General features: G+C 44.1%; 1 protein-coding gene across 2 annotated transcripts in view; it reads right to left on the bottom strand.

Moving 5' to 3' along the window:
• The window catches only part of grik4 (glutamate receptor, ionotropic, kainate 4), a 444499-nt gene that overhangs the window by 12298 nt on the left and 407504 nt on the right, over positions 1-24697 (bottom strand). For both annotated transcript variants that reach the window (XM_014213630.2, XM_014213632.2), the window contains 7 exons: positions 17132-17335; positions 13067-13180; positions 6180-6289; positions 5035-5208; positions 3870-4035; positions 2894-3119; positions 2102-2230 (listed from right to left, as the gene is read on the bottom strand). In XM_014213630.2, coding sequence (XP_014069105.1) covers positions 2102-2230; positions 2894-3119; positions 3870-4035; positions 5035-5208; positions 6180-6289; positions 13067-13180; positions 17132-17335 — 1123 coding nt within the window. The remainder of the gene's footprint in view (positions 1-2101; positions 2231-2893; positions 3120-3869; positions 4036-5034; positions 5209-6179; positions 6290-13066; positions 13181-17131; positions 17336-24697) is intronic.

The raw sequence follows: 24697 nt of genomic DNA, 5'->3' as shown, positions 1-24697 counted from the left end.
ACATTGTAGAATAATAGTGAAGACATCAAAACTATGAAATAACACATATGGAATCATGTAGAAATGCAAAAGTGTTAAACGAATCAAATTCTTCAAAGTAGCCACCCTTTGCCTTGATGACAGCTTTGCAAACTCTTGGCATTCTCTCAACCAGCTTCATGAGGTAGACAACTGGAATGCATTTCAATTAACAGGTGTGCCTTGAGAAAAGTTAATTTGTGGTATTTCTTTCTTCTTAATGCGTTTGTGCCAATCAGTTGTGTTGTTACAAGGTAGGGGTGGTATACAGAAGACAGCCCTATATGGTAAAAAAAACAAGTCCATATTATGGCAAGAATAGCTCAAATAAGCAAAGAGAAATGACAGTCCATCAATACCTTAAGACATGAAGGTCAGTCATTTCAAGAACTTTGAAAGTTTCTTCAAGTGCAGTCGCAAAAACCATCCAGCACTATGTTGAAACTGGCTCTCATGAGGACCTCCACAGGAAAGGAAGACCCAGAGTTACCTCTTCTGCAGAGGACAAGTTCATTGGAGTTACCAGCCTCAGAAATTGCAGCCTAAATAAATGCTTCACAGAGTTTAAGTAACAGAAACATCTTAACATCAACTGTTCAGAGGAGACTGAGTGAATCAGGCCTTCATGGTCAAATTGCTGCAAAGAAACCACTATTAAAGGACACCAATAATAAGAAGAGACTTGCTTGGGCTAATAAACATGAGCAATGGACATTACACTGGTGGAAATCTGTCCTTTGGTCTGATGAGTCCAAATTTGCGATTTTTGGTTCCAACCGCCATGTCTTTATGAGACGCAGAGTAGGTGAACGAATGATCTCCACCTGTGTGGTTCCCCCGTGAAGCATGGAAGAGGAGGTGTGATTGTGTGGGGGTGATTTATTTAGAATTCACTTAACCAGCATGGCTACCACAGCCTTCTGCAGCGATACCCATCTGGCTTGCGCTTTGAGAGACTATCATTTGTTTTTCAACAGGACAATGACCCAAAACACCTTACACGCTGTGTAAGGCCTATTTGACCAAGAAGAAGAGTGATTGAGTGCTGCAGCAGATGACCTGGCCTCTACAATCACCCGACCTCGACCCAATTGAGATGGTTTGGGATGAGTTGGACTGCAGAGCAAAGGAAAAGCATCCAACAAGTGCTCAGCATATGTGGGAACACCTTCAAGACTGTTGGAAAAGCACTCCAGGTGAAGCTGGTTGAGAGAATGCCCAGAGTGTACAAAGCTGTCATCAAGGCAAAGGGTGGCTACTTTGAGGAATCTAAAATCTAAAATATATTTTGATTTGTTTAACACTTTGTTGGTTACTACATGATTCCATATGTGTTATTTCATAGTTTTGATGTCTTCACTATTCTACAATGTAGAAAAAAATAAAGAAAAACCATTGAATGAGTAGGTGTGTACAAACTTTTGACTGGTATTGTATGTAAATGTGATACTTACTTTTTTTTTTTTTTTTTGCTTTGTCATTATGGGGCATTGTGCGTAGATTGAGTGGAAAAAACCCCAATTTAATCTATTTAACAATAAGGCTGTAACGTAACAAAATGTGGAAAAAGTCAAGGGCTCTGAATACTTTCCGAATGCACTGTATATACACACATGCCCACACGCATACTTTATTTAAATCCACCAATCAAATTGACAAAAAAAGGATCCAAACATTTCAAAGGTCCCTGTATGCATGGCACTCAAGGGTACAGAAAGCACCTCCTTCTCCAGACAGTGAGGCTGCCCACAACAGCTGAAACAAAGCAGTACCTAGCCAATTGCTTTGCCCTTGTTTTTGTCAGGCCCACAATCTGGAGGCCACGCGCTGCAATCCTGTGTACGTAACTGCCAAATATCAACGCCGCCACCTTGCACCTACACCCGAGGCTGTCCAAGCGTGCCATGAGGGGCTGGAATTTAAGCAGTATTTAAGAGCGCACGCACACGCGCACACACACACCACAGTCAGCATCACGGTGACCCTGACACTTAACCAGTCTAAATAGGGTGAGTAAGATGAAAGGACAAGGGGGAAGGATGGATGGCTAGAGAGAGAATGAAAGATGGAGAGGTAATGGCACCTTTGGCACGGTGATCCTCCTCCTTTGGACACTTGCCACCATCCCACCATTTCCTCTTCAAGATCTCTAGACGGTTGTCTTCTTGCAGCTTAAGGATGGCAAGGTCAAACTCATCCCGGTACACTGACCCTGAGGAGGAACAGCCGAATGTACAGAGGGTCACAGCCCTGCAAAGATCATCTCGTCAATGAGTGAACATATAGTTCAATTCCTGGGAAGTTTCCTGTAGCATGTGTTTTTATGCATTATGATGAGTGCAGTTTACAAGAAGTGCTAGTCTGTATGTGTGTGTGTAAATGTAACCTTCCTATGATTTGCATTTCCCACACTGTATTCTAAGGCAGTGTTTCTCAAATTGAACAAATACTGGTAAGTGGTAAGGCCAGGGGTTTCCGAGGACTGGTTTGGGTAACACTTTTTAAAGACAAAGACCAATGCGTTTGTTGGTTTGACTTTGAACAATGAAATATAGATTATTCAAGCAAACTCCAGTCCATACCAAGAGTGGCTTTAAATAGTTTCACTCATTCCAGTTTGCTCCACTGTTCATGGACTTTGAAACTGAGGTAGTGACAGCATTTCCTTTTCATAAACACTACACTAAGGACAGCAAACAGAGAAAACCCATACATTTGGCCAAAAAATTCCCGCTCCAGTTACCGTCGTGTAAATTATGTCTCTTCTCTTACCCACTGCAATGCCGATGTATCCAACAGGCCTATCTGGGTGAGGTTACAATTGATACTGTCTCCTCCTGCCCACCTTCTCCTCCATCCCCTTCTCTCCACTTACCCACTGGCATGCCGATGCCGTAGCCCTTGGTGTCCAGCAGACCTCCTATCTGGGTGAGGTTACAGTTGCGCTGCCGGTAGTACTCGTTCATGGTGCTCTCTAGCAGGTAGGCATAGTTAGAGTTTACCACGCGGGCGATGCCCTCCTCCGTGCTCTTCACAAACACACTGGGCTGCTTGGAGTGCATGAAATTCCACATGCGCTGGTACGTCTGGTAGCGCGAGTTCTATGATTTAGGGGGACATATCATAGAAGCACGGTCAGATTTTAATTGTTTCATTTTTTATTTAACCTTTATTTAACTTGGCAAGTCAATTAAATAGTCACTTATTTTACAATGACGGCCTACTACTGCCAAATCCGGACGACGCTGGGTCAATTGTGCGCCGCCGTTATGGGACTCCCAATCACAGCCGGACGTGATACAGCCTGGATTCAAACCAGGTACTATAGTGACACCTCTTGCACTGAGATGCAGTGCCTTAGACCACTGCGGCACTCGGGAGCCTGATCTGGTCTGATCTGAGGGCTAAGAGCATGCTTTGAGCTCTGGAGCACAAAAGAGGCCCCATAGGAATCTAAAGGAGAGAGAGGAGCTCCCTTTCTCTGACTCTCTCTCTCTCTCTCTCTGTCTTTGTCTCGGTCTTTCTCTCTTGGTCCCTCTCTCTGTCTTTCTCCGTCTCTCTCTGTCTTTCTCTCTCTCTTTGACAGGTGAAAGCCTGCTTTGTGGCCAACTACATAGACAGACAGGGAAAGTCAGCGGCTGACCCACATTGCCTATCTCTCCAGGTGCAGCACTGAGCTTTCCTTCAGGGGGAAGAGGATATTGACAATCAGACAGGAAACAGATAAGTCATGGTCAGTGGAGATGGAGAGGGGGACAGACAGTGAGGTGACAGGGTCTAAGATAAGATCAGTGACAGGTCATCTATTATAGTGGAAGGGGCCGTGTGTGTGGTATGTGTGTGCCCTTCACCTGGAAGAAGGTCATGGTGGAGCCCCCGTGCATGGTGCCATACTCGATGGCTGTCTGGTCAGCCAGGTCGTCCACTGACTCGATGGGCACCTCCATCCTCTGGACAGTGAGGAAGGCAGCCAGGTTGGCCGTGTAGGACGAGATAATGATCAGGGTGAACGCCCACCTGGAGGGACAGCGGGAGCAGCAGTCAGACATACCGACTGGGACTACCTCAGAGGTACAGTATCAGCTATAGACTCACACAGACTACCTCAGTGGTACAGTATCAGCTATAGACTCACACAGACTACCTCAGAGGTACAGTATCAGCTATAGACTCACACAGACTACCTCAGTGGTACAGTATCAGCTATAGACTCACACAGACTACCTCAGTGGTACAGTATCAGCTATAGACTCACACAGACTACCTCAGTGGTACAGTATCAGCTATAGACTCACACAGACTACCTCAGTGGTACAGTATCAGCTATAGACTCACACAGACTACCTCAGTGGTACAGTATCAGCTATAGACTCACACAGACTACCTCAGTGGTACAGTATCAGCTATAGACTCACACAGACTACCTCAGTGGTACAGTATCAGCTATACTCACACAGACTACCTCAGTGTCTACCAGGTATATCTTCTGTCACCCTGAAGAAGGCACAGTGATGCTGAAACGTTGGTGTTTTTTTACCCAATAAAATAATGGGAGGTTATACATATAGTGTGTGTGACTCTGTTTTTATAGCTTACCAGGTATAGACTCACACACAGACTACCTCAGTGGTACGGTATCAGGTATAGTATCAGACTCTGCGTTTTTCCATGACCACGTGACCTGAATAGGAAATCCTCAGGACCAAGATGGCAGGCTAATTGGAGCAGCGGCACACAAATTACATGATCAAAATGTTACTTTGATGTTCCTGAAACTGCAGTAGAGAGGTCAAGGCCACAGGCTACAGTACGGTTCAGGTCTGCAAGATAGTGTGGAAGCTTCTAGACAGATACATATGCAGTGTGTATACAAGTGTCTAAGTGTGACTGAGTGAGTACACTATTACCCTTTTCACACTACTGCGCCAAACCGAGCTGGACCTGGTTATACATCCACCATAGTTGCTGGAACTGTGCTGGAAAGGACCAAATGAGAATTATTTTTATTGTACTCACCATACTCCACTGACGCAGCGCGTGGAGAGTGCGCGGGGGGCGATGGTGGACCCCTGCTGCATGAACCCCCCCACGGGGAACCAGAAACTGTTGCCCAGCGAGTATTGGTTGATGAGGAGGTTACAGCGCCCCTTCATGCAGGGGTGGGGATTGTACCACTCATAGGGGGTGAGTCTAAACAGGCACGCAGACACACACGCATGAACGCAGGCACACAGTGAGAGAAATTAGAGGGGGAAAACAACTTAAACAGTCAGTGAAGCACAAAGTAATCTCGAATCCCATGAGGTGGTGTACCGTATTTTTCAGTCCCCTGGGTCAGCTGGTGTACACTCCCATACACCTGCTGCTGTCTGCTGTGAGTGAAAGCAGCCTTATAAGCTACTAAATATGCTGTATGGAGCAGACCATTGAGCTGCCATGACAGCTTCTGGTATATTACCGTGTTTGTAGGATGATCCAAGTTCTAAAAACCTGTAATTAATGTAATGCATGCTTCGACCACTCAGGCAAATCTTTAAGGGGAAGACATAATGCAGAGCGGTACAAGGGTAACACATTGTATTTAGCTTCCTTCAACATACAAACGAGTAAAGAATAATGGACCTTTGGCAACCCCTCCTCTCAGAATGTCTCATTACAGCTGGTGTCGCTGTCACTTTTCAGTGGGAGGTTGTTTTCTTGTATTGTTGCTTTTTAAATGTACCAAATGTTTCTTTCAGGTACAGTCACATGGCATCAACATTTAATCAAGATGGTTCCACTTCCATCAACTTTCAAAATCCTCACCTTTCAAAATGAGAAAGGTGTCCCCCCCACACTCTTTTTTTTTACAGAAATGAAATTACTTATTTACACAATAAATACATACATACATTATGACATCAAGGGGTTGCTGCCTGCTACCAAATAATCTCTCCTTCCTCCTGAAGTGTGCACTCGTTCACTACTCCATGGGCTATAGGGAATTTCCACATACCAGCAATTTCCTTTCAAATCCATGAACAAGTGCACAATTCGGGAGAAAGGAGAGACTATTGGGATGCAACACATGTGTATAGTTGTACTGTACAGTATATGACATGTCAGTTCTTCCAAAGCACCAGTAGATGTCAATGTGGAGCTGAGAGGAGTGGAGGACGCACCTGGCTACCAGAAAGAGCACACAGCTGACTGCCAGGTAGGCTAGCAGCATGAAGAGCCACACCCCAGGGGAGAAAGGGTCTAGGAAGGAGAAGTAGCCAGGTCTGCGCCCCTACAACACGCGTACACACACACGGAGAGAGAGAGAGGTGGTTAGCTACATTACGTATACACAGATACACCCTAAACCGATACCTAAACCAATCTGTTACAGATGAATCCCTATGACCGAGCGTTCCTGTGTTTTCTCTGACTGAGACTCCGAGACATGGAGCCATATGCCTCAGGTCTAGATTTACTACTGGGAGATTATCAGCCTGGGTTTTATATAGAGCTAATTCATACTGCTTAATTATCTAGCAGCGATGGCCATTGTCCACAAAATGAAACCAATTACGTCTGAAATAGAGCTCTGGAAAATGCATGGTTGAAATTAACCTCAGTAGCTAGGGGCAATTACATTATCTTCAATGGAGATGGAGAAACTCAAACCAGTGCAGTCGATCAAAGACAAGAACTGTAAGGAAGGACCTGGTGTTTTTAGGGGCAATAGCACAGCTATGTAGGTTATCGGATTAACTTTAAGTGGTAAAACAGCTTATTGTAAGAGTAGGCCTATTCTTATGACATATTCTTAACACAGTGAGGCCACATTTGATATGTAACATGTATCATCAATTGACCATAACTACAATCCCCTTGATAATAAGCAATACAACTGTCAGGTGCGTCGTAAAAAGTGGACCAAGGCGCAGCGGGTATCGTGCTCATCTTCCTTTTTTATTTGGATAAACGTGAATACTTAACAAAAATAACAAACGACGACGAAAAACAGTCCTGTAAGGCTATACATGGAACAACTACCCACAAACACAGTGACAAAAAAAAACCCTACTTAAATATGGCCTCCAATTAGAAGCAACGAAGAACAGCTGCTTCCAATTGAAGGCCAAACCAAAACCTGAACATAGAAATAGACTAAATAGACATTCAAACACAGAAATAGACAACATAGAACATTACCCAAAAACCTAAGACACATAAATCAAACACACCCCTGCCACGTCCTGACCATACTACAATAACAAAATGACCCCTTACTGGTCAGGACGTGACAACAACAGTCATGCAATACAAATGCTCCCTCCCCCCAAAAGAATATATTGCATGTGCGGCGAGGGGATAGGATTTAAAGGTCATCAAACAATTCTAAATGATGAATTAATGCGTAATTAGGCATGGATGAGACCGGATATTCATTAATGTGTCTGTAATCACTCCCATATTAGTGTAATTGAGCAACATAGGAGTGGAGCTGGAGATTTCTAATTACAGTTGAGAGAATTAGGACTGTCTGAAGAGCCTAAATCGACCAGCTGATGGAGGCCTGCCTTCTGAAAATGATCCATTTACGGTGCCAGCATCAATGCACTCTCTGATAAGGGACTCTGTAATGGTACTCAAACTGGTCAGAGGCCATTATAGTGTAGGAGAGAGTCTTGAATCGAGATAGAAATAGACTAAATAGACATTCAAACACAGAAATAGACAACATAGAACATTACCCAAAAACCTAAGACACATAAATCAAACACACCCCTGCCACGTCCTGACCATACTACAATAACAAAATGACCCCTTACTGGTCAGGACGTGACAACAACAGTCATGCGGGTGTGAGGGTGTGACTGCCGGGTTCAAACCCGGGTCTCCTGCATGCCACAAGACTGTGTTAGCCCACTGAGTTAACGCCTAGGCATTGTAAACCACCTCCGTTACAAAGGCAGGACGTACAGTAAAAAGTAACGCCTATAACAGTGCAATGCAGTGACAACTCCTGCAAAATAAGAAACAATACGGCGAAAAGCAACTAGGTGAAGGTTGTGCTGACACGATCCAATCTGGTGCAAAGTGCAGTGAGCGTTTTGTTTACAGCGCTACTCTATTTAATTCCCTGTTAAGTTGCCACTAAGAGACCATTAAGAAAGAGCAGAGCTGTTGAGGAAACAGCACAACACCAGCAGATGGTGTAGTGAAAAGATCAGAGAGAGGGAGAAATAGAGAGGGATGGATGGAGGGGGAGAGAGAGAAAGAGAGAGAGAGTGAGCGAGAGAGGGGGAGGGAGATAATGAGAGGAAGAGAAAGTGAGATGGGACATGCTGTTCACTAATCTCTACTGTGATATGAATGTTTAAGAGGTAGAGAGGACATTGGGCTGTGTGATATACAATAACACTATAAAGTGAGCTCAACTTTCAAGAAGTAACGTTAGTACATAGAACAAAAACATAGCCACACCTGAAGTAATGCAAACAGTTGCCTAGGAGAATCAAAAATGAAAGTCCAGAGTCAAAGGGACTGACAAAGCGAAGGTCTGTGTGACCAAACTATATTTTATGATGTTACACCTTGAAAGTGTTATAGTAGTGTGTTTGTATTCTCTTGGCATTTCTATCAAGTATGGCTCGGCCAACCATTCTATTTACTTGTGTAAAGCCACTGAGCATTTTCTCCTCTTGTCCTGTATTTAACAGTGGCTCATTCTCTGTGGCCCTCCAGACATCTCAGCACAGCAGTGTTAAAGCCCTTTAATTAACAAGCAGCTCAACCGGGCAGTTGAGCTAATGTTGACAACCAATTCTAAGTGAAATTAAACATATTCATTTTGTTTGGCATATTCTTTTAGTGGTTTTCATTATCAGACTAAAACACCCATTCATATATGGCTGAAAACCAGGAAGTGAATGTGAGCAAAACCGAACGTCATTTCTCCAAATTTTTTGTACTAATTATGTGCACAATGGGAAATTACAAGGTTGTAAAATGTTGCCGACCTTTAAAACACCATTTAAGAATGATACTAAGATATTGTTGTTTTCCAATTTTATGCTCTATCAGGCGGTTGAGTTGCCCATTAAAGGAATGCTATAAAGTCAAAGCTAGTGATAATGGACAATAGAGAAATATTATGAGACTTTGTCTGTGCAAATACAGAAATCCTTTCATACCCATATCATTATTTACTGTCTGCCTGTTATCTTAAATATGTTTCACAATATCATTCAGTACATGTAATTTTACTGGTATTCTAAGCATACAAACTGTAAATGTGTGAATTCACATGCAGTTGAATATTCATATTCTGACACAAATGTATCATATTTTATGAATATTTGATATCAGTCCCTCATTTAACTTGGCCTATCTTCCATTATAAGTAAATGAAGAAGATATAAAGTCAATTAATGTATCATCTTTTTATGATTTAAATAGTCCATGCAAATTCCAATACAAATTTTATTTACTCTGTTTGCTATGCATTATTTATCGAAGTTCATGTCATGCAAACAAAAATTAGCAATTTATGGCATATATTGAGGCTAAATACACATATTTTGCAGAACAATACTTCTCCTGATATTTTTTTCTTGGTGTGCCAGTTAAAGGGTTAGGTTGTTAACATGTTATTCTGTGTGTGTGTGTGTGTGTGTGTACTGGGTGATGGAGGGAGGGAGGTAGGTAGGGATGGCAAGGTGTGATGGTACAATTGTTTCTTCTCAAATAGGAGAGAGAGCCCCCTCAGGCTGTCAGGAAGCCCTCTGAGGTGCCAGTCATCTGCACTGATCTGTAGTCAAGGTGGGCATCACGACTGGTGAAGGCAGCTACGAGCACCACAGGTCTTTTTTTGGTAAAACTTTACTTGAAGCCTGCAGGTATAATGGTTTATTACTTGTTATATGCAAGTATGCGCCTATGATTTATTAAGCGGATTATAATATGTAATGGCTCTATTTTTTTTGTCAGGACTGTTACCACTTGACTACGGACTCTGCACTGTACAACAGGTCTCTCTGACTGTACTCATAACTGTATCCATGCATGCATGGCACTCTGACTGGATAGGAAGGTCTTTATTGCACATGAGCTTTATAGAGTGTAATTATCATCATCATCCCATCAAATGGAGAACCGGGGGAGGCACCGGTTGTGACAACTGCCTCATTGCCCGTGTTGGTTTTTACAAGCAAATCCAAACAATCAGAAATGAAGCGTTATACAAACCCCTCTCCCCGTGGGCTCCACTTTGTGTTAAGTGGCGGGATATAAGACCTTTAGCACGGAGTTTCTAAACCCAGAGGCGCAACATCGCGAGACTTCCGGGAACGCTTACGAAGCAGACCAAGCAGACCAGGTTGGGGTTTGAGAAGTCAATGAGAGAAGTGAAAACTTCATCCTTAGTTGTTCAATTTCTCAAAATGTAAAAGCACAACCTAGATTCGAGCCAATGTCTTAAGTAGTTGAACTTGTTATTACTCCAACCTCGTGAAAGTGACAAACTGACACGTTTTCATTTTTGTCAAAAACAACTTTATATCAAAGGAATGCCTTTGGTTTGACGGCCTGCACAAGTGCAGTTCGAAACGAGACGAACGTTAGACCCGATGACGTGTTTCTGCGCATGAGCTTAGCTAGCCAATGTCCACATGACATTGCCTACAAGTGTGATCGGGGATTTCTATTGGAGAAGCAGTTTCTTCCTATCTTCATACTGTACTGTCTTTGCCTTTAGTGAGTGAGGCCACGTTCAAGGACTTCACCAACATATCTTCCTCCCTCCCCTTATTGTCATTCCCCACGCATTCAACCTGGGAGGGAGGTGTGACTGCACTACAGAAACACACGGCGTGAAGGAGAGTAACCCGTTTTTTTTTCAAACGCCAGCCCCCTTGAGAGATGCATGCCTATTTGTGGTCCGCCACTCACATCGCTGTTATTATGGTCTCTGTGACTACGGAGGTGGAGGTGTTCTGTTTATGTGGCGAGGGGGGGAGGGCTGCTGATTGGCCTGCCATCCCAGATTCCCTCAGTGCTCTCTCTCGCAGGATGTCTGGGGCAGCTGAGAGGGAGAGGGCAGGCGGGGAAGATGGAGGTTGGGGCGAGATTGGAGGGGGACAGACACACAAAATCAGGATCCCAGTGCCACACTCCCACAGGGCAGCTTGTGAATGTGAAACCACTCCCCTCTATATCAACCCTCTAATTAACTTGTGGGTCTAATTAGGTTTCTAATCTCCATACGCACCCTCAATACTATTTTTTTCTCTCTCTCTCCATTTCTCTCTTTTGATCTCTCTGTCTCTCTCTGTCTGTTTCTGTCTTTACTACTACAACTAGGAAGGAGGGATTGGTGGAAAGATGGGCTCAGAACATAGAAGTAGGGGATTATGAGAAAGGGTGTTTGATGAAACAAGTGTACAGATTGGTGGAGTCTCGGAGTATACTCCAACATGGAGAGATGAAGGACTTAGGGTAATCAAAAGAGGACCATCCCAAAACACTTTATAAAACCAGTTAATCAAGATAAGCAAAAAGAGATTAAGAACACACAGGTGTGCACACACACACACACTATTGGGGTGCACTGTGGACAGAAAGAGATTAAACAGTAGTAGGCAGGGCCAGACTAACGCATTTGGGGCCCAGGACATCTACCTCCTGGGGCACATGCCCTGCATGCCCATTCGGTAATCTGGCCCTGGTATTAGGCCAATTCTACAGCCATGCAGCAGGTAATTAAACCTCAACAGGTGTCTCTATTTTGCTCCATTTTCCATTGTTATTGATCAGGCTGAGAATTTCAATTTAAGTCTGAAATAAGTAGCAGGGCCCTTGTAGAAATCACAGCATCAGAAATCAATAGCTAGTGGATTAAACCTAAACAAGTGGAGTCACAGAAATTCTAATATTGAATGGTGGCGCTGGAGCCTTGTAGCTCTGTGGAGACCTAAGAGATTGCCAAGGGGCGCTGGGAGGGAGTGAGTCCTGGGTAGAGGGATGAAGAGAGAAGGAGACACCAGGGACAGGTACTGTGTAAAGACTCCAGACAGACAGACAGATAGCGAGAGAGAAATCAGTGCAGCAGACTCTCACTCTTTGTAGTTAGTCTCTTCCGCCCTTCACTCCTGACCTTAAGCGGTCGAGGCTTCACATCTCTCTCTGCCAGTTACCTTATGCATGCTCTTCATCCCATCCCTCTATCCTTCCCCCTCCCTGTCTGTCTTGTCTGTGCCCGCCTGGTTAGGACAGTGGGAGTGTGTGTGTCAATATTGAGCTGCAATGTGTGTAGGCTTCTCCTCTCCTCCTCCACGCCGCGTCAGCTCGCAGGAACACGCCGATGAGCACGTTCCAACGTGTCAGCAGTAGCAGCAGCAGCCTGCCGCAGAGGTGATATGGCAGCCCACTTAACACTGCACCTGCTGCTATCGATTCATTCGACCAACTGTTGGTCCAATGGAGCCTTTCTCCTGGCAGCTGCACCTATTAGCACCAAGGAAAGGGGAGGGACGCAGACGGGGGGGACAGGGAGGACAGGGGCGGCTGTGAGTAAACGCTCTACTGGGACGCCACATTAATGTTTTTACACGCCGCCGCTTGGTTCAAAGCGGCTCCATCCGGCCGGTGGCCAGCGGAGAGACCAGTGTGTCACCTTAGGTTTGGGGAAAGGCCTTTGATTAATGGTTGGCTGGTGTTAAAACACAGAGACAATCGTATTGAATTTCCACAACAGTTGCCTGGGTCTTGTTCTATACGTAGGGGTCAGGGCTATTATTGGTGCGAATTAGATCCCAGTCACAAACAGAGAAGAAGTGGGAATGGGAATGAAAGAAGTCCATTTATCAGGTCGTTTCACACCCGCATATCATGGAGCAGAGCACACCATCTGTTACTCTGGCAGAGGTAGAGAGAGGAGAGGGATGTAGTGGGAGGAGGAGAAGGGGCTGAACGGGCTCCCAGATAGAGGCTGATGATTGGTCGCTAGCTGTTTGTAAGGTTCAGGGGTCAGCCAGGTTGTTTTGTAAGAGTCGGAGAGGTCAGAGGTTAGTCTTACCAAGTGCACACGGTACATGATGCTGATTCCCAGAGTCATAAAAGGCTTGGAGAAATCGATAACCTTCTCCCTCTCTGCGGTGATGGTGAGCCCTGCTACGGCAAGGTCCGCTTTCTGGAATAGACACGCACGCACACACACACACACACACACACACACCACCCATTCAGATATGCACAGATAGGTACATCTACAGTAACAAAGGTTGGATTGTGGTGGTGGAAAATGCATGGAAAGTTAAATGAAATAGTAAGTAGGCTACTGGTGTAATTCCACTCCTACTGTGCTGCCATTGTTGTCCGTGACGCCTAGTCTGCCAGCAGTGTGTAGCATCGGCTTTGTGTCTGAAACCTGACTCATGCAGGGCACCAGGGAGAACAGTGTAGAACAGGGGGGGGGGCTACATCCCAAATGAAACCCTATCCACTATGTAGTGCACTACTTCTGAGAAGGATCCAGTGCACTATATAGGGAATAGGGTGCCAACTTAGAACAGAGTGCAATGTTTTTTTCAAGCAGGCGAAGGGCAGATTGTTATGACAAATCACTTGACACAGCAGCCAGCCAGCCAGCCAGCCAGCCAGCCAGTGCTACTCGGCATGGTAGGGCTGGGAAGGTGGTTGCTTGATCCCAGTAATCATCCGACACTGCAAAGTGCATCTGTAAGAGATTTTCATCTCCCCAGGACCCAGCGCAACCCTTCGCTGCTCTTTGTCCTTTGCAGTTGGAAAATAAGAGGATTGTCAGAGCTCAACTCTAAATGAGAGGAGAGCCTGCCTGCTTACAGTGCTGGATCCGCTCGTCAGCATTCATGACCCCATAGTTTTTTTTTACCATCAGCCCCTTTTCTGATTGTTGGTCCAAGTGAGTATCCCCCTGTTAACTTGGCTAGAAGGCTCTGTTCAAAATAATCAGTGGAAATATTTTGCTCTGATAGCACTCCCATCATCAGTTAGGGCCATGCCATCATTGGCACAGTGCACGTTGGCACACAAAATAAAATTGCCTAGCAAACAACTTAGGACCAATCAAGAAGAATAACTTTGAGATACAGTATATAGACAGTACTATAGTATAGTTGTAGCGAGAGATAGCTTGTAGAGAGATAAACAGAAGGTTTAGTGTCAAGGCTAGCCCTGGGTCTTGTTATGTTGTAATGTACCCTGTCAGGTGGGTATCATACATTTTTCATTGTAGGTGGACCTATGAGGGACTCTGGCTATCATATGCCTTTGCCTTGATCTGAGAGCAGCAGTTGAGAACAGAGAGAGAGAGAGAGAGAGAGAGAGAGAGAGAGAGAGAGAGAGAGAGAGAGAGAGAGAGAGAGAGAGAGAGAGAGAGAGAGAGAGAGAGAGAGAGAGAGAGAGAGAGAGAGAGAGAGAGAGAGAGAGAGAGAGAGAGAGAGAGAGAGAGAGAGAGAGAGAGAGAGAGAGAGAGAGAGAGAGAGAGAGAGAGAGAGAGAGAGAGAGAGAGAGAGAGAGAGAGAGAGAGAGAGAGAGAGAGAGAGAGAGAGAGAGAGAGAGAGAGAGAGAGAGAGAGAGAGAGAGAGAGAGAGAGAGAGAGAGAGAGAGAGAGAGAGAGAGAGAGAGAGAGAGAGAGAGAGAGAGAGAGAGAGAGAGAGAGAGAGAGAGAGAGAGAGAGAGAGAGAGAGAGAGAGAGAGAGAGAGAGAGAGAGAGAGAGAGAGAGAGAGAGAGAGAGAGAGAGAGAGAGAGAGAGAGAGAGAGAGAGAGAGAGAGAGAGAGGTGGTGGCTTTTCACACAAGCTTCAGTCTGTTTGAGTACAGGTCCCTGGAGGAGTTGACCAATCCTGTCCAGAATAACTTGAACAGCAAAAAAAGAGCTCCAGGTGCTAACACAATGGCAAAAAAGTTCTGGAAGGCTTTTTAGTGGTTGTTTTTACTGACAACAACTCTGAATGAACATGCAAAACCAGGCATTTAGCCAACCCCCAGCCAGCCCGAAAGCAACAACAAAAAGTATCTAGGCAAAAAAACTCAACAAAAGAAAGAAGTCACTCCTCCTTTGAAAAATGAACATATTAATGCACCTATTGAATATTAATACTGATTACTGGAATCTAACAGCTATTGAAAGTGTGTGGAGAGAGAGAGAAAACATACGGTATAAAGTCAGCTTTTAAATAATGCATCATTGTATTCTTTCCCCATGCCACCACACTTGTTTCCACTTTCGCTCAATCATAAGATGGTGCCCTGGAAAAAAGCGAGATAGGAAAAGAAAATCAAAGCCGTCCCTACGGCTGCTGAATAATGCATTGAGTTAGAGGTTCCCCACTGTACGTGGCATTTCATCTTCCCGGTAGGGCTTTGTCTCCGTCTCTATGGCTACTTAAAGTAAAGCCCCTGTCCCCGGCTTGCAAATGAAGCCTGTGGAAAGCTTGTCCATACATTCTCTTCTCTCAGCGTTCGCTCTACTTTTCTGTGTTAATTCAGTCAGCCGCTATAGGCTAGCTACAGCACAATCTCTCTTCCTTCTTCTCCTCCTCCTCCTCTTCTAAACCCCCCCACCAACTATAACCCAGTCATCCACTAACTCTCTCCTTTCCAGTCAGTGGCGCTCAGAGGCAGGGACTCCTGCGCTGTCTCCCCTCGACCTTCCCCCTCTCCGACGTTCCTTGGTACTCTGTAGCAGTCTGTAGCACTATCGTGTGAGGTGCAATTAGACCGAGTTGAGACCTCCTCAAGGTCCCCAAATCAGAACCAACTTGCGGGGGGACAAATGGAGACAATAATACGAGTAGGCAATCCTTTCATTTCCTTAACGGCTTTGCCTTCCATTAGCCTATAGCGAATTAAGACATAACTTATTAAGGGCTCCCTCACCACCTCCTCAACCCTGCCACTCTATCCCCGGTCTGCGTGAACATCTACAAAAAACACTGGTCAGTGCGACCACACTCTAAGACCAGCAATGTAGAAGAAACTGCCATGTGGGGAATAGTAAGTGGCTAATTTCAGCTAGTTTTATCTTGTTCTTGAAACCATGTCTTGTTTTTTCACCCCCCAAAAAATGGTTCAGATGGTTTAGCAGACAGGTTAGCTGGGCCCTTTTCAAGTCATGTCTGTGTTGTGAGTGTTTGCTCAAGGGTAACTGGGGCTAATTGAGATTCATTAGGACAGATGAGCTGTATCCGAGTTAGAAGGGTGAACAGAACACAGCCATGGCAGCGTCCCAAATGGCACCCTGGTCAAAAGTAGTGCACTATGAAGGGAATTGGGTGCCGTTTGGGATGCAGACCCAAGACTCTGTGTCATCTGTATCAGGCATTATCTGGACTAATTAACAGCCTTGCTCCTCCTGTACATCCTTGTTCTCTTCCTCCTCCTCCTCCACCTCCACCTTTTATCTTTTCTCCTCATCATCCTCACATCTCTGCATGGTTACATCCCCTTACTGTAGGATGCTCTCAATGTGAAAACATCAATCAATAGCTTTGGGCACTACTTTTCTAGATCACAACACTGGGGACATGTTTTACTACAAAACACTCAGCCTATCACGTATCAGATGAAATCATTTGACCCTGGAGTCCACGGAGACACACAACACCCACATATAGGCCCCATATACACTAAAGTTATACAAATGATGCCATGTATATGGCATAACGGTTGTAATACAACAGAGAGCTTTATAAAAATAATTACACAAGCATTGTGGCGTCAGCGCACAATGGTTGTGGATACATTTCTTTGATGACAAACTCTCCATTGTATCATGAACATACAGTATTAGTTGTATCACAACCACTGTGTCAAATCAGTTGTACAACCTGTGCTTGAGAGGGCCACACAGACACTGGATGTTTGTAGGATGCTATTGGTTTGTTAGGGGTGATTTGGCAGTAATGGCTGTAAATTCATGAATAACATTTGATTAAAGGATTGTTGAATTAGTCTATAGTTCGAGTGGCATTATGCTGTGAAGTGGTAGAAGGGGGTAAATGGTAGGTAGATGGGTGGCGATGGTATGGCCCAGAGTTTTTCCTGGTCAAGTCATATGGTCAAAAAAATCCTGTTTACTACAGGAAGCTGTTGCCCTTACCCTTGAGATGAGCTCTCCCACCATGCCCGTCCAGGTACCGTTGGTCCCCGATACCCCGTACACCCCGTCCCCCACCAGATTGATACAGTACTTGAACTTCAAGATGTCCGCCAGCTCCTTCAGCATGTCCACACAGAAGCCCTCATAGCGCTCGTTCCCTTCCATCTCCTGGTGGTTCGGTCGTAGCATCACGTAAGGGTTCTCCTGCGAAGGGACACAGATGTAGCAGAGCTCATGTGGAATACCATGATAATGTGGCAACCTTAACCCAACACCTAGCGACCTCGGACCTCTTAGCGTAATGGTTAAGGTGTTGGCTTGACTGTCACTGGACCCGAGTTTGAGTCCCGGTTGGAGTTGTCCCCCGAATTCGCAACAATAAACATAGCATAGTATAGTTTAGCATAACCTAGTATAGCATAACATCATCTCAATCTTGACAACTTCCCCTTTTTTGAGGTCAAGTTGATATTAGCATATTGTATGTCTAGACAGTGGACACTATCTCACTTGAGGTCATTTGTTTTAAAGAGTAGCCAATAAGAATATATCTAGGCAACAATTAACTTCACCACCGTACTTGACATGGGAACAAAAGCACTCAGGCACCTGCTACTGTCCTGTCTCTGTCTGGCACCCCCACCGACTGTTTTAAAACCCTGTCTTTGACTAACTCGCTCTTTCTTAAAGTTTGTCCCTAATTTACGATTCATTTTTTCATAATGTTGAGCAAGCAGCTCAATGATTTAAATTTGAGGGGTTAAGAGAGATTTATCAACCAATCTTTGGGAAGCATAAAAAGGGGTCCACATTCTACGCCAGCCACCTTAGCTAAAAGACTAAATGTGGCTACTTCTTTTGAAGAATGCTTTAATAAAGCATGTATCAAATCTCGACTGCTGTCCTGTGAGGATCACAATGGGTCAGATCAGCTTGGCAATGGTTGACAATAACCAGACCTTCTTTCACCCACAGAAGAGGGGAGGAGGGAACTGGTGTGGGAGTTTTCACACCTCACACCCTGTCATAAATTTAAGTAGAAGAGGATTATCTTTTCCTGTCCATTATTGGCGAAAGGAATGTCCTTTGTTAACAGACTGTTTCCCGCCAAAACTTTAACCTGTTAGGGATAGGGGGCAGTATTTTTACGGCCGGATAAAAAACGTACCCGATTTAATCTGGTTATTACTCCTGCCCAGAAACTAGAATATGCATATAATTAGTAGATTTGGATAGAAAACACCCTAAAGTTTCTAAAGCTGTTTGAATGGTGTCTGTGAGTATAACAGAACTCATATGGCAGGCCAAAACCTGAGAAGATACTATATGGGAAGTGCACTGTCTGACCATTTATTGGCCTTCTGTAGCCTCTTTATCGAAAATACAGGATCTCTGCTGTAACGTGACACTTATTAAGGCTTTCATTGGCTCTCAGAAAGCGCCAGAACGTTGAATGATAACTCTGCAGTCTCTGGGCGAAAAACAGTAGGTTTTGGTGAGTGGTACTTCTGAGAACAATGACACTGGCGCGCGCGTGCATGTGATGACTCCATTTTCTTATTTCAGTGTTTGAACGGATACAACGTCTCCCGGCTGGAATATTATCGCTACTTTACGAGAAAAATCGCATAAAATTTGATTTTAAACAGCGTTTGACATGCTTCGAAGTACGGTAATGGAATATTTTGAATTTTTTCTTCACGATACGCACCGGCGCGTCACCCTTTGGATAGTGTCTTGAACGCAAGAACAAAACGCAGCTATTTGGATATAACTATGGATTATTTGGAACCAAAACAACATTGGGTGTTGAAGTAGAAGTCCTGGGAGTGCATTCTGACGAAGAACAGCAAAGGTAATCCAATTTTACTTATGGTAAATCTGAGTTTGGTGAGTGCCAAACTTGGTGGGTGTCAAAATAGCTAGCCATGATGGCCAGGCTATCTACTCAGAATATTGCAAAATGTGCTTTCACCAAAAAGCAATTTTAAAATCGGACACCGCGATTGCATAAAGGAATTCTGAATCTATAATTCTTCAAATAATTAGGTTTTTTGTCAACGTTTATCGTGAGTAATTTAGTAAATTCACCGGAAGTTTTCGGTGGGTATGCTAGTTCTGAACAAAACATGCTAATGTAAAAAGCTGTTTTTTTTATATAAATATGAACAAAACATGCATGTATTGTATAACATAATGTCCTAGGAGTGTCATCTGATGAAGATCATCAAAGGTTAGTGCTGCATTTAGCTGTGGTTTTGGTTTTTGTGACATATATGCTAGCTTGAAAAATGGGTGTGTGATTATTTCTGGCTGGGTACTCTCCTGACATAATGTAATGTTTTGCTTTCATTGTAAAGCCTTTTTGAAATCGGACAATGTGGTTAGATAAAGGAGAGTCTTGTCTTTAAAATGGTGTAAAATAGTCATATGTTTGAAAAATTGAAGTTTTTGCATTTTTGAGGTATTTGTAATTCGCGCCACTCTTTACCATTGGATATTGGTGAGGCGTTCCGCTAGCGGAACGTCTGTCCCCAACAGGTTCGGTCAAACGTGAATACTGGAACAATAATTCTAACATAAGAATGTGGGGAATGGTCAGTGGGGAGCTATAGAAAACTAACATCATATTGGTTTTCATTTTGTGACGTCATAAAAAATTGTATGGACAAAATACTGTAACTTGGAAAGTATATCCCCTTTATCTGTCAAGTTTCCATCCAATACGTTCATATAATATGAAAAATTATGAAAGTATTTTTGTGAAGATAGGAATGTGATTTTAGGAGACATAATAGATAACTTGCAATCATATCCTTTGCACGGTAAGTAGCCACGCCTCCAGTGAGGACAGAAGAGCGTGTCAGCCTGATGGAACCGTCCTTTTCGACCAGAGTGCTTAAAAGGACTGGCTGAGAGTTAACATTTTAGACCAGGAAAGATGGGGAGTTGCAGCCCACGTCTAAAGTGGTTTAAATGCTGAATCTCAGAGACCAGGAAACGTGAGGCGGGAGCTACACGTTTGTTATGGTTGGAACTTTGAACCTCAACACGAGGTGAAGAAATGAACTCACCTTCCTTTAGAGCAGAGAGATGGCAAGTTGCAGCTCATGTCCATTGTGGTCAGAATCCTGAATACCAACACGAGGGGGAAAACAAACTCCCCTCTCAGCCAATCGACTCAAATATCTAGAAAAGTGAATCTAAGTGAGACTATCCTACTACGCTCATCACCAATGGGAACTATTGACACGGCTGGCTAGCTATCTTCCAGCGTGAATAACAGTAGAAGACGGGAAAGGGGAGACCCTTTTCGGACAATCAGAGCCATACAGCTTGCCGCTGAAACGCCAACAACCTTCCTAAGGAGGGTTGGTTCCGACAGAGATTAACGGCGAACAAAGACACTCACATGTAAATACATTCATGATTTCTTATTCCAAATGGGCGGCGGTTCGTGTGCAAACTATATGATTACTGTGAGAGTAGTTCTGAAATATATTGACGATAAGTGTATTTTTCTCTCTCTCGCTCTCCATCTCTGTTGTAACAAGCCATCATATTGTGTCAGTCCACTGGGGGCCTTTGTCTCATGTAAAAGGTATATGTTTATTCTGTGTTATTATTTAGTTAGCTAGTAAATAAATATTTAAACCAATTTGTGTAGTACTGAATCATGAGTAAGGCTGGGGTTTTTGCAGATGCATGAGGTTACGACTGTTCAGAATGATGATATGATAAGAGGTAATGATTAATAAGATGACTGTTTATTGATGTAATAGAGTTAGTTGATTAAATAAATAACAGTTATCAGATTAATGAAAGTAAAGTCATGACAATTCACTGTGGTGTTTTTACGGACTGAACACTGTAGTATACTGTAGTATTTACCATGTACTATAGTATAAATACTGTAGTAAAAAAAGAGTAGTATATACTGTGGCGTACTACAGACTAGCCACCAGGGGGAAATTCGTTGAGGCCTGGTGACAGACGGAGTCTACATCACGCGGCGATCGCTCCCTCTGCTGGACGTGCCAGGTCTCAACGGGCCATCCGGCCAGGACTAATTGGGACTGATTGAGACTGGTGAGTAATCAAGGGGCTGATTGCTCACCAACCGTACAAATCCCATAAAGTTGCCAGAAGGGTAGCACACGGGTTTTTCTCATTGAGAGAGGTTCCTTCTGTATAGTCTTCCTCACGGTCAGCAAAAATAAAAAATAAAAAAAATCCCCCAAAGGAGACAGCAATACTAAACTAAATGCATGCTCTTCAACCGGTCGCTGCCTGCACCTGCCCGCCCGTCCAGCATCACTACTCTGGACGGTTCTGACTTAGAATATGTGGACAACTACAAATACCTAGGTGTCTAGTTAGACTGTAAACTCTCCTTTCAGACTCACATCAAACATCCCCAATCCAAAGTTAAATCTAGAATTGGTTTCCCATTTCGCAACAAAGCATCCTTCACTCATGCTGCCAAACATACCCTCGTAAAACTGACCATCCTCCTGGAGGAGACCTATTCTTTTATTTTTATTTGTTTTAATAAACTGAGCTATCACACTAAGCTATCACACTTGTGTCTGATCAGTGTAAATGTTTTGATCAAACCCCCTGGTCTGCCACAATACAATAGTAATTACTGTCGTGTTTTTGCAGACTGTAGTATACTGTAGTATTTACTGTAGTGTTTTTGCAGACATTACTGTAGTATTTAGTAAAGTGTTTTTGTTTTATTATCTTTGACATAGAATTGGGGGACTTTCTCCTTGAGGAAACCTACTGGAGAAATGCTAAAAGAGCACATTTTCCATATCCTGTAAGTAGGTAGGACTGGGTTCTGAATGGAGAGTTCAGAGCTTCTGCTCTTTTCTATAACCTGTATGGAACACAATATATGGTCTGTATGTAGGTTTCTTACGGATGGCACAAACTTTTTCTCCCCAATTTTGTGATATCCAATTGGTTGTCCCATCGCTACAACTCCCGTACGGACTCGGGAGAGGCGAAGGTCGAGAGCCATGCGTCCTCCGAAACACAACCCCGCCAAGCCACACTGCTTCTTGACACACTGCTCGCTTAACCTGGATACCAGTCGCACCAATGTGTTGGAGGAAACACCGTACAGCGACCGAAGTCAGCATGCATGCGCACAGCCCACTAGAGCGCGATGGGACAAGGACATCCCAGCTGGCCAAACCCTCCCTTAATCCGGACGACGCTGGGCCAATTGTGCGCCGCCTCATGGGTCTCCCGGTCGCTGCCGGCTACGACACAGCCCGGGATCAAACCCCGGTTTGTAGTGAACTTTTAACTTAAGTTGAGAGAGAAAAAGAACACTGTCTGATATAGAGAAATATAGATGGAACACAAGGCAAACAGTGAAATAGCTCTGTCATACTCCTATTGGGATGGCTTTTGTGTTGACTGGTGACCGGGAGATGAATTTGTTTCCCAGTACGAAGTGGCGTTCCTCCATTATGACATAAAGTGGAAAACCGGAGACCTCAAAGAGGACGACACATCACACTGCCACCGACCATCCTGTCACCATGGTAACAACAGTTACTCTACCTGTGGTACTATCGAACCAGTTTCCTTTACACTTGATTAATCTTATATGGCCTCTCCCCCATTCCATCTCGCTGGAGTTTTCAGTGCACGCACCACTTCGTGCTATACTGATCAGAGAATAGGGATAATAGAATGAGGGGTTTTCCTAGCCTTCTCTGCATCATATTTGAGGTCACTGAATCAGAGCACATTATAATTGTTCCTTTTAGTCGACATACTCATCAGTACTAGATGGGGGTAGAGAGCGGCGGAAGCTTTGAACGTATGCATGCAGGTGAGATCCTGGACTGCATGTTAAAGAAGAAGACTACAGACAGAAAGAAAGAAGGGGCCTTTCGGGCCCTGAGTTAGAGCACAGTGACACTCTCTATAAATGCAAATCCTCTCCATTCATTAACTTATTAAACAGCCACGCATGTTACCTTTCTGCCCTCGAGTTGACACCTCTGCTGTGGTTATGCGGTGCCATGCGGGAAGGCACAATATAAATGCAAATTGCTCGCAGCAGCCTGGTCGTGGAAGCGCTCTACCATTGCAGCCGGACAGACGCTTCCCCTTTCCCCTCCCAAACTAGGGCTTATTAAGGAGTAGCATTTCACGGGCCAGTTTTATATTACACGGTGGGGGTTCAAGAGAGAGAGCTTGGAAATGAATAAACAAACATTCTGGATTCAATTAATAGGTCTCAACACCCCCGGCAACAGAGAGGAGTGGGCCTCTCCGCTTAATTAAATGCGGCCCATCATTTCTCGGCTAGCTCTCCCTTGTTGATTGATGTGAAAGGGAGGCAAAGTAATTCTATATTTATGTCCCCAATAGCCCCCATTATTAGGAGACTCTGTAGAGGTGGGGAAGAACATTCTCGGTTGACGACCCGGTTAACTACCTCAGCTCATGTATTGATTGGAGATCCAGCTATTTTCAGACCCACTCTCTGGATTGGAGGGTTCTGGAGGTCCCGTGGGTCTCCACTGAGCTGGGGAAAAATGCTTTTAGTTTTTATGCCCACAGCTCATGGAATAGCCTTCAGGCCACCTTGAAGTTCGACTCGTTGGTCTCCACTGGACAGTTTAGATTGAGTTCAAGGGAGGTGATAAGGGAGGTGATACGTGAGAGTTGTGTTTGTTTGGATATATCCTGTTGTATTTATTGTATTGATATTGTTATTTTACATGATCTTGTATTAAATTGTATTGCATACGTTCATGTTCATAGCGCTCCCTTGTAAATGAAACCCTGGTCTCAATGGAGACCCACCCTATATAAATATAAGTGAAAGAAAAAAATTATTAAAGATCTGGCCCATCAATCACGGTAGTAAAACCCTGAAATGAATCAATAATGTGGGGGGGGGGGGGATCTCTCTCTATCTCTCCAAGGGAAATAAACAATCAGAAACAAACAGTAAGCATTACACTCACAAAAGTTTTCAAATAATATATACTATTGGCTCTGTAAAGTGTTGTAAAAATAGTTGAAGTACGAAAGGGAAAATAAATAGATAAAATATAGGTTGTATTTACAATGGTGTTTGTGCTCCAGTGCTTGCCCTTTTCTTGTGGCAACAGGTCACAAATCTTGCTGTTGTGGTGGCACACAGTGGTGTTTCACCTAATATATATGGAGGTTTGGCAGGAGGTTAGGAAGTGCAGCTCGGTTTGCGCTCATTAAATGTGCAGTGGGCACATAGCCAGTCTTCTCTTGAGGGAAAGTAGATAGCCGGCAGGTAGCCTAGTGGTTAGAGTGCTGGGCCAGTAACCGAAAGGTTACTGGATCGAATCCCTAAGCTGACAAGGTAAAAATCTGTAATTCTGCCCCTGAACAAGGCAGTTAACCCACTGTTCCCTGGTAGGCTATCATTGTAAATAAGAATTTGTTAAACTGACTTGTCTAGTTCAAATAAATAAAAATGGAGTGCCAGGTCTGCCTACGATAGCATTGCCATGCTCACTGAGTCTGTGCATAGTCAAAACTAATTTGGGGTCA

The sequence above is a fragment of the Salmo salar genome, chromosome ssa09 (genome assembly GCF_905237065.1).
Source record: "Salmo salar chromosome ssa09, Ssal_v3.1, whole genome shotgun sequence".
Lineage (NCBI taxonomy): Eukaryota > Metazoa > Chordata > Actinopteri > Salmoniformes > Salmonidae > Salmo > Salmo salar.
This window is presented reverse-complemented; position numbering and strand designations above follow the sequence as displayed.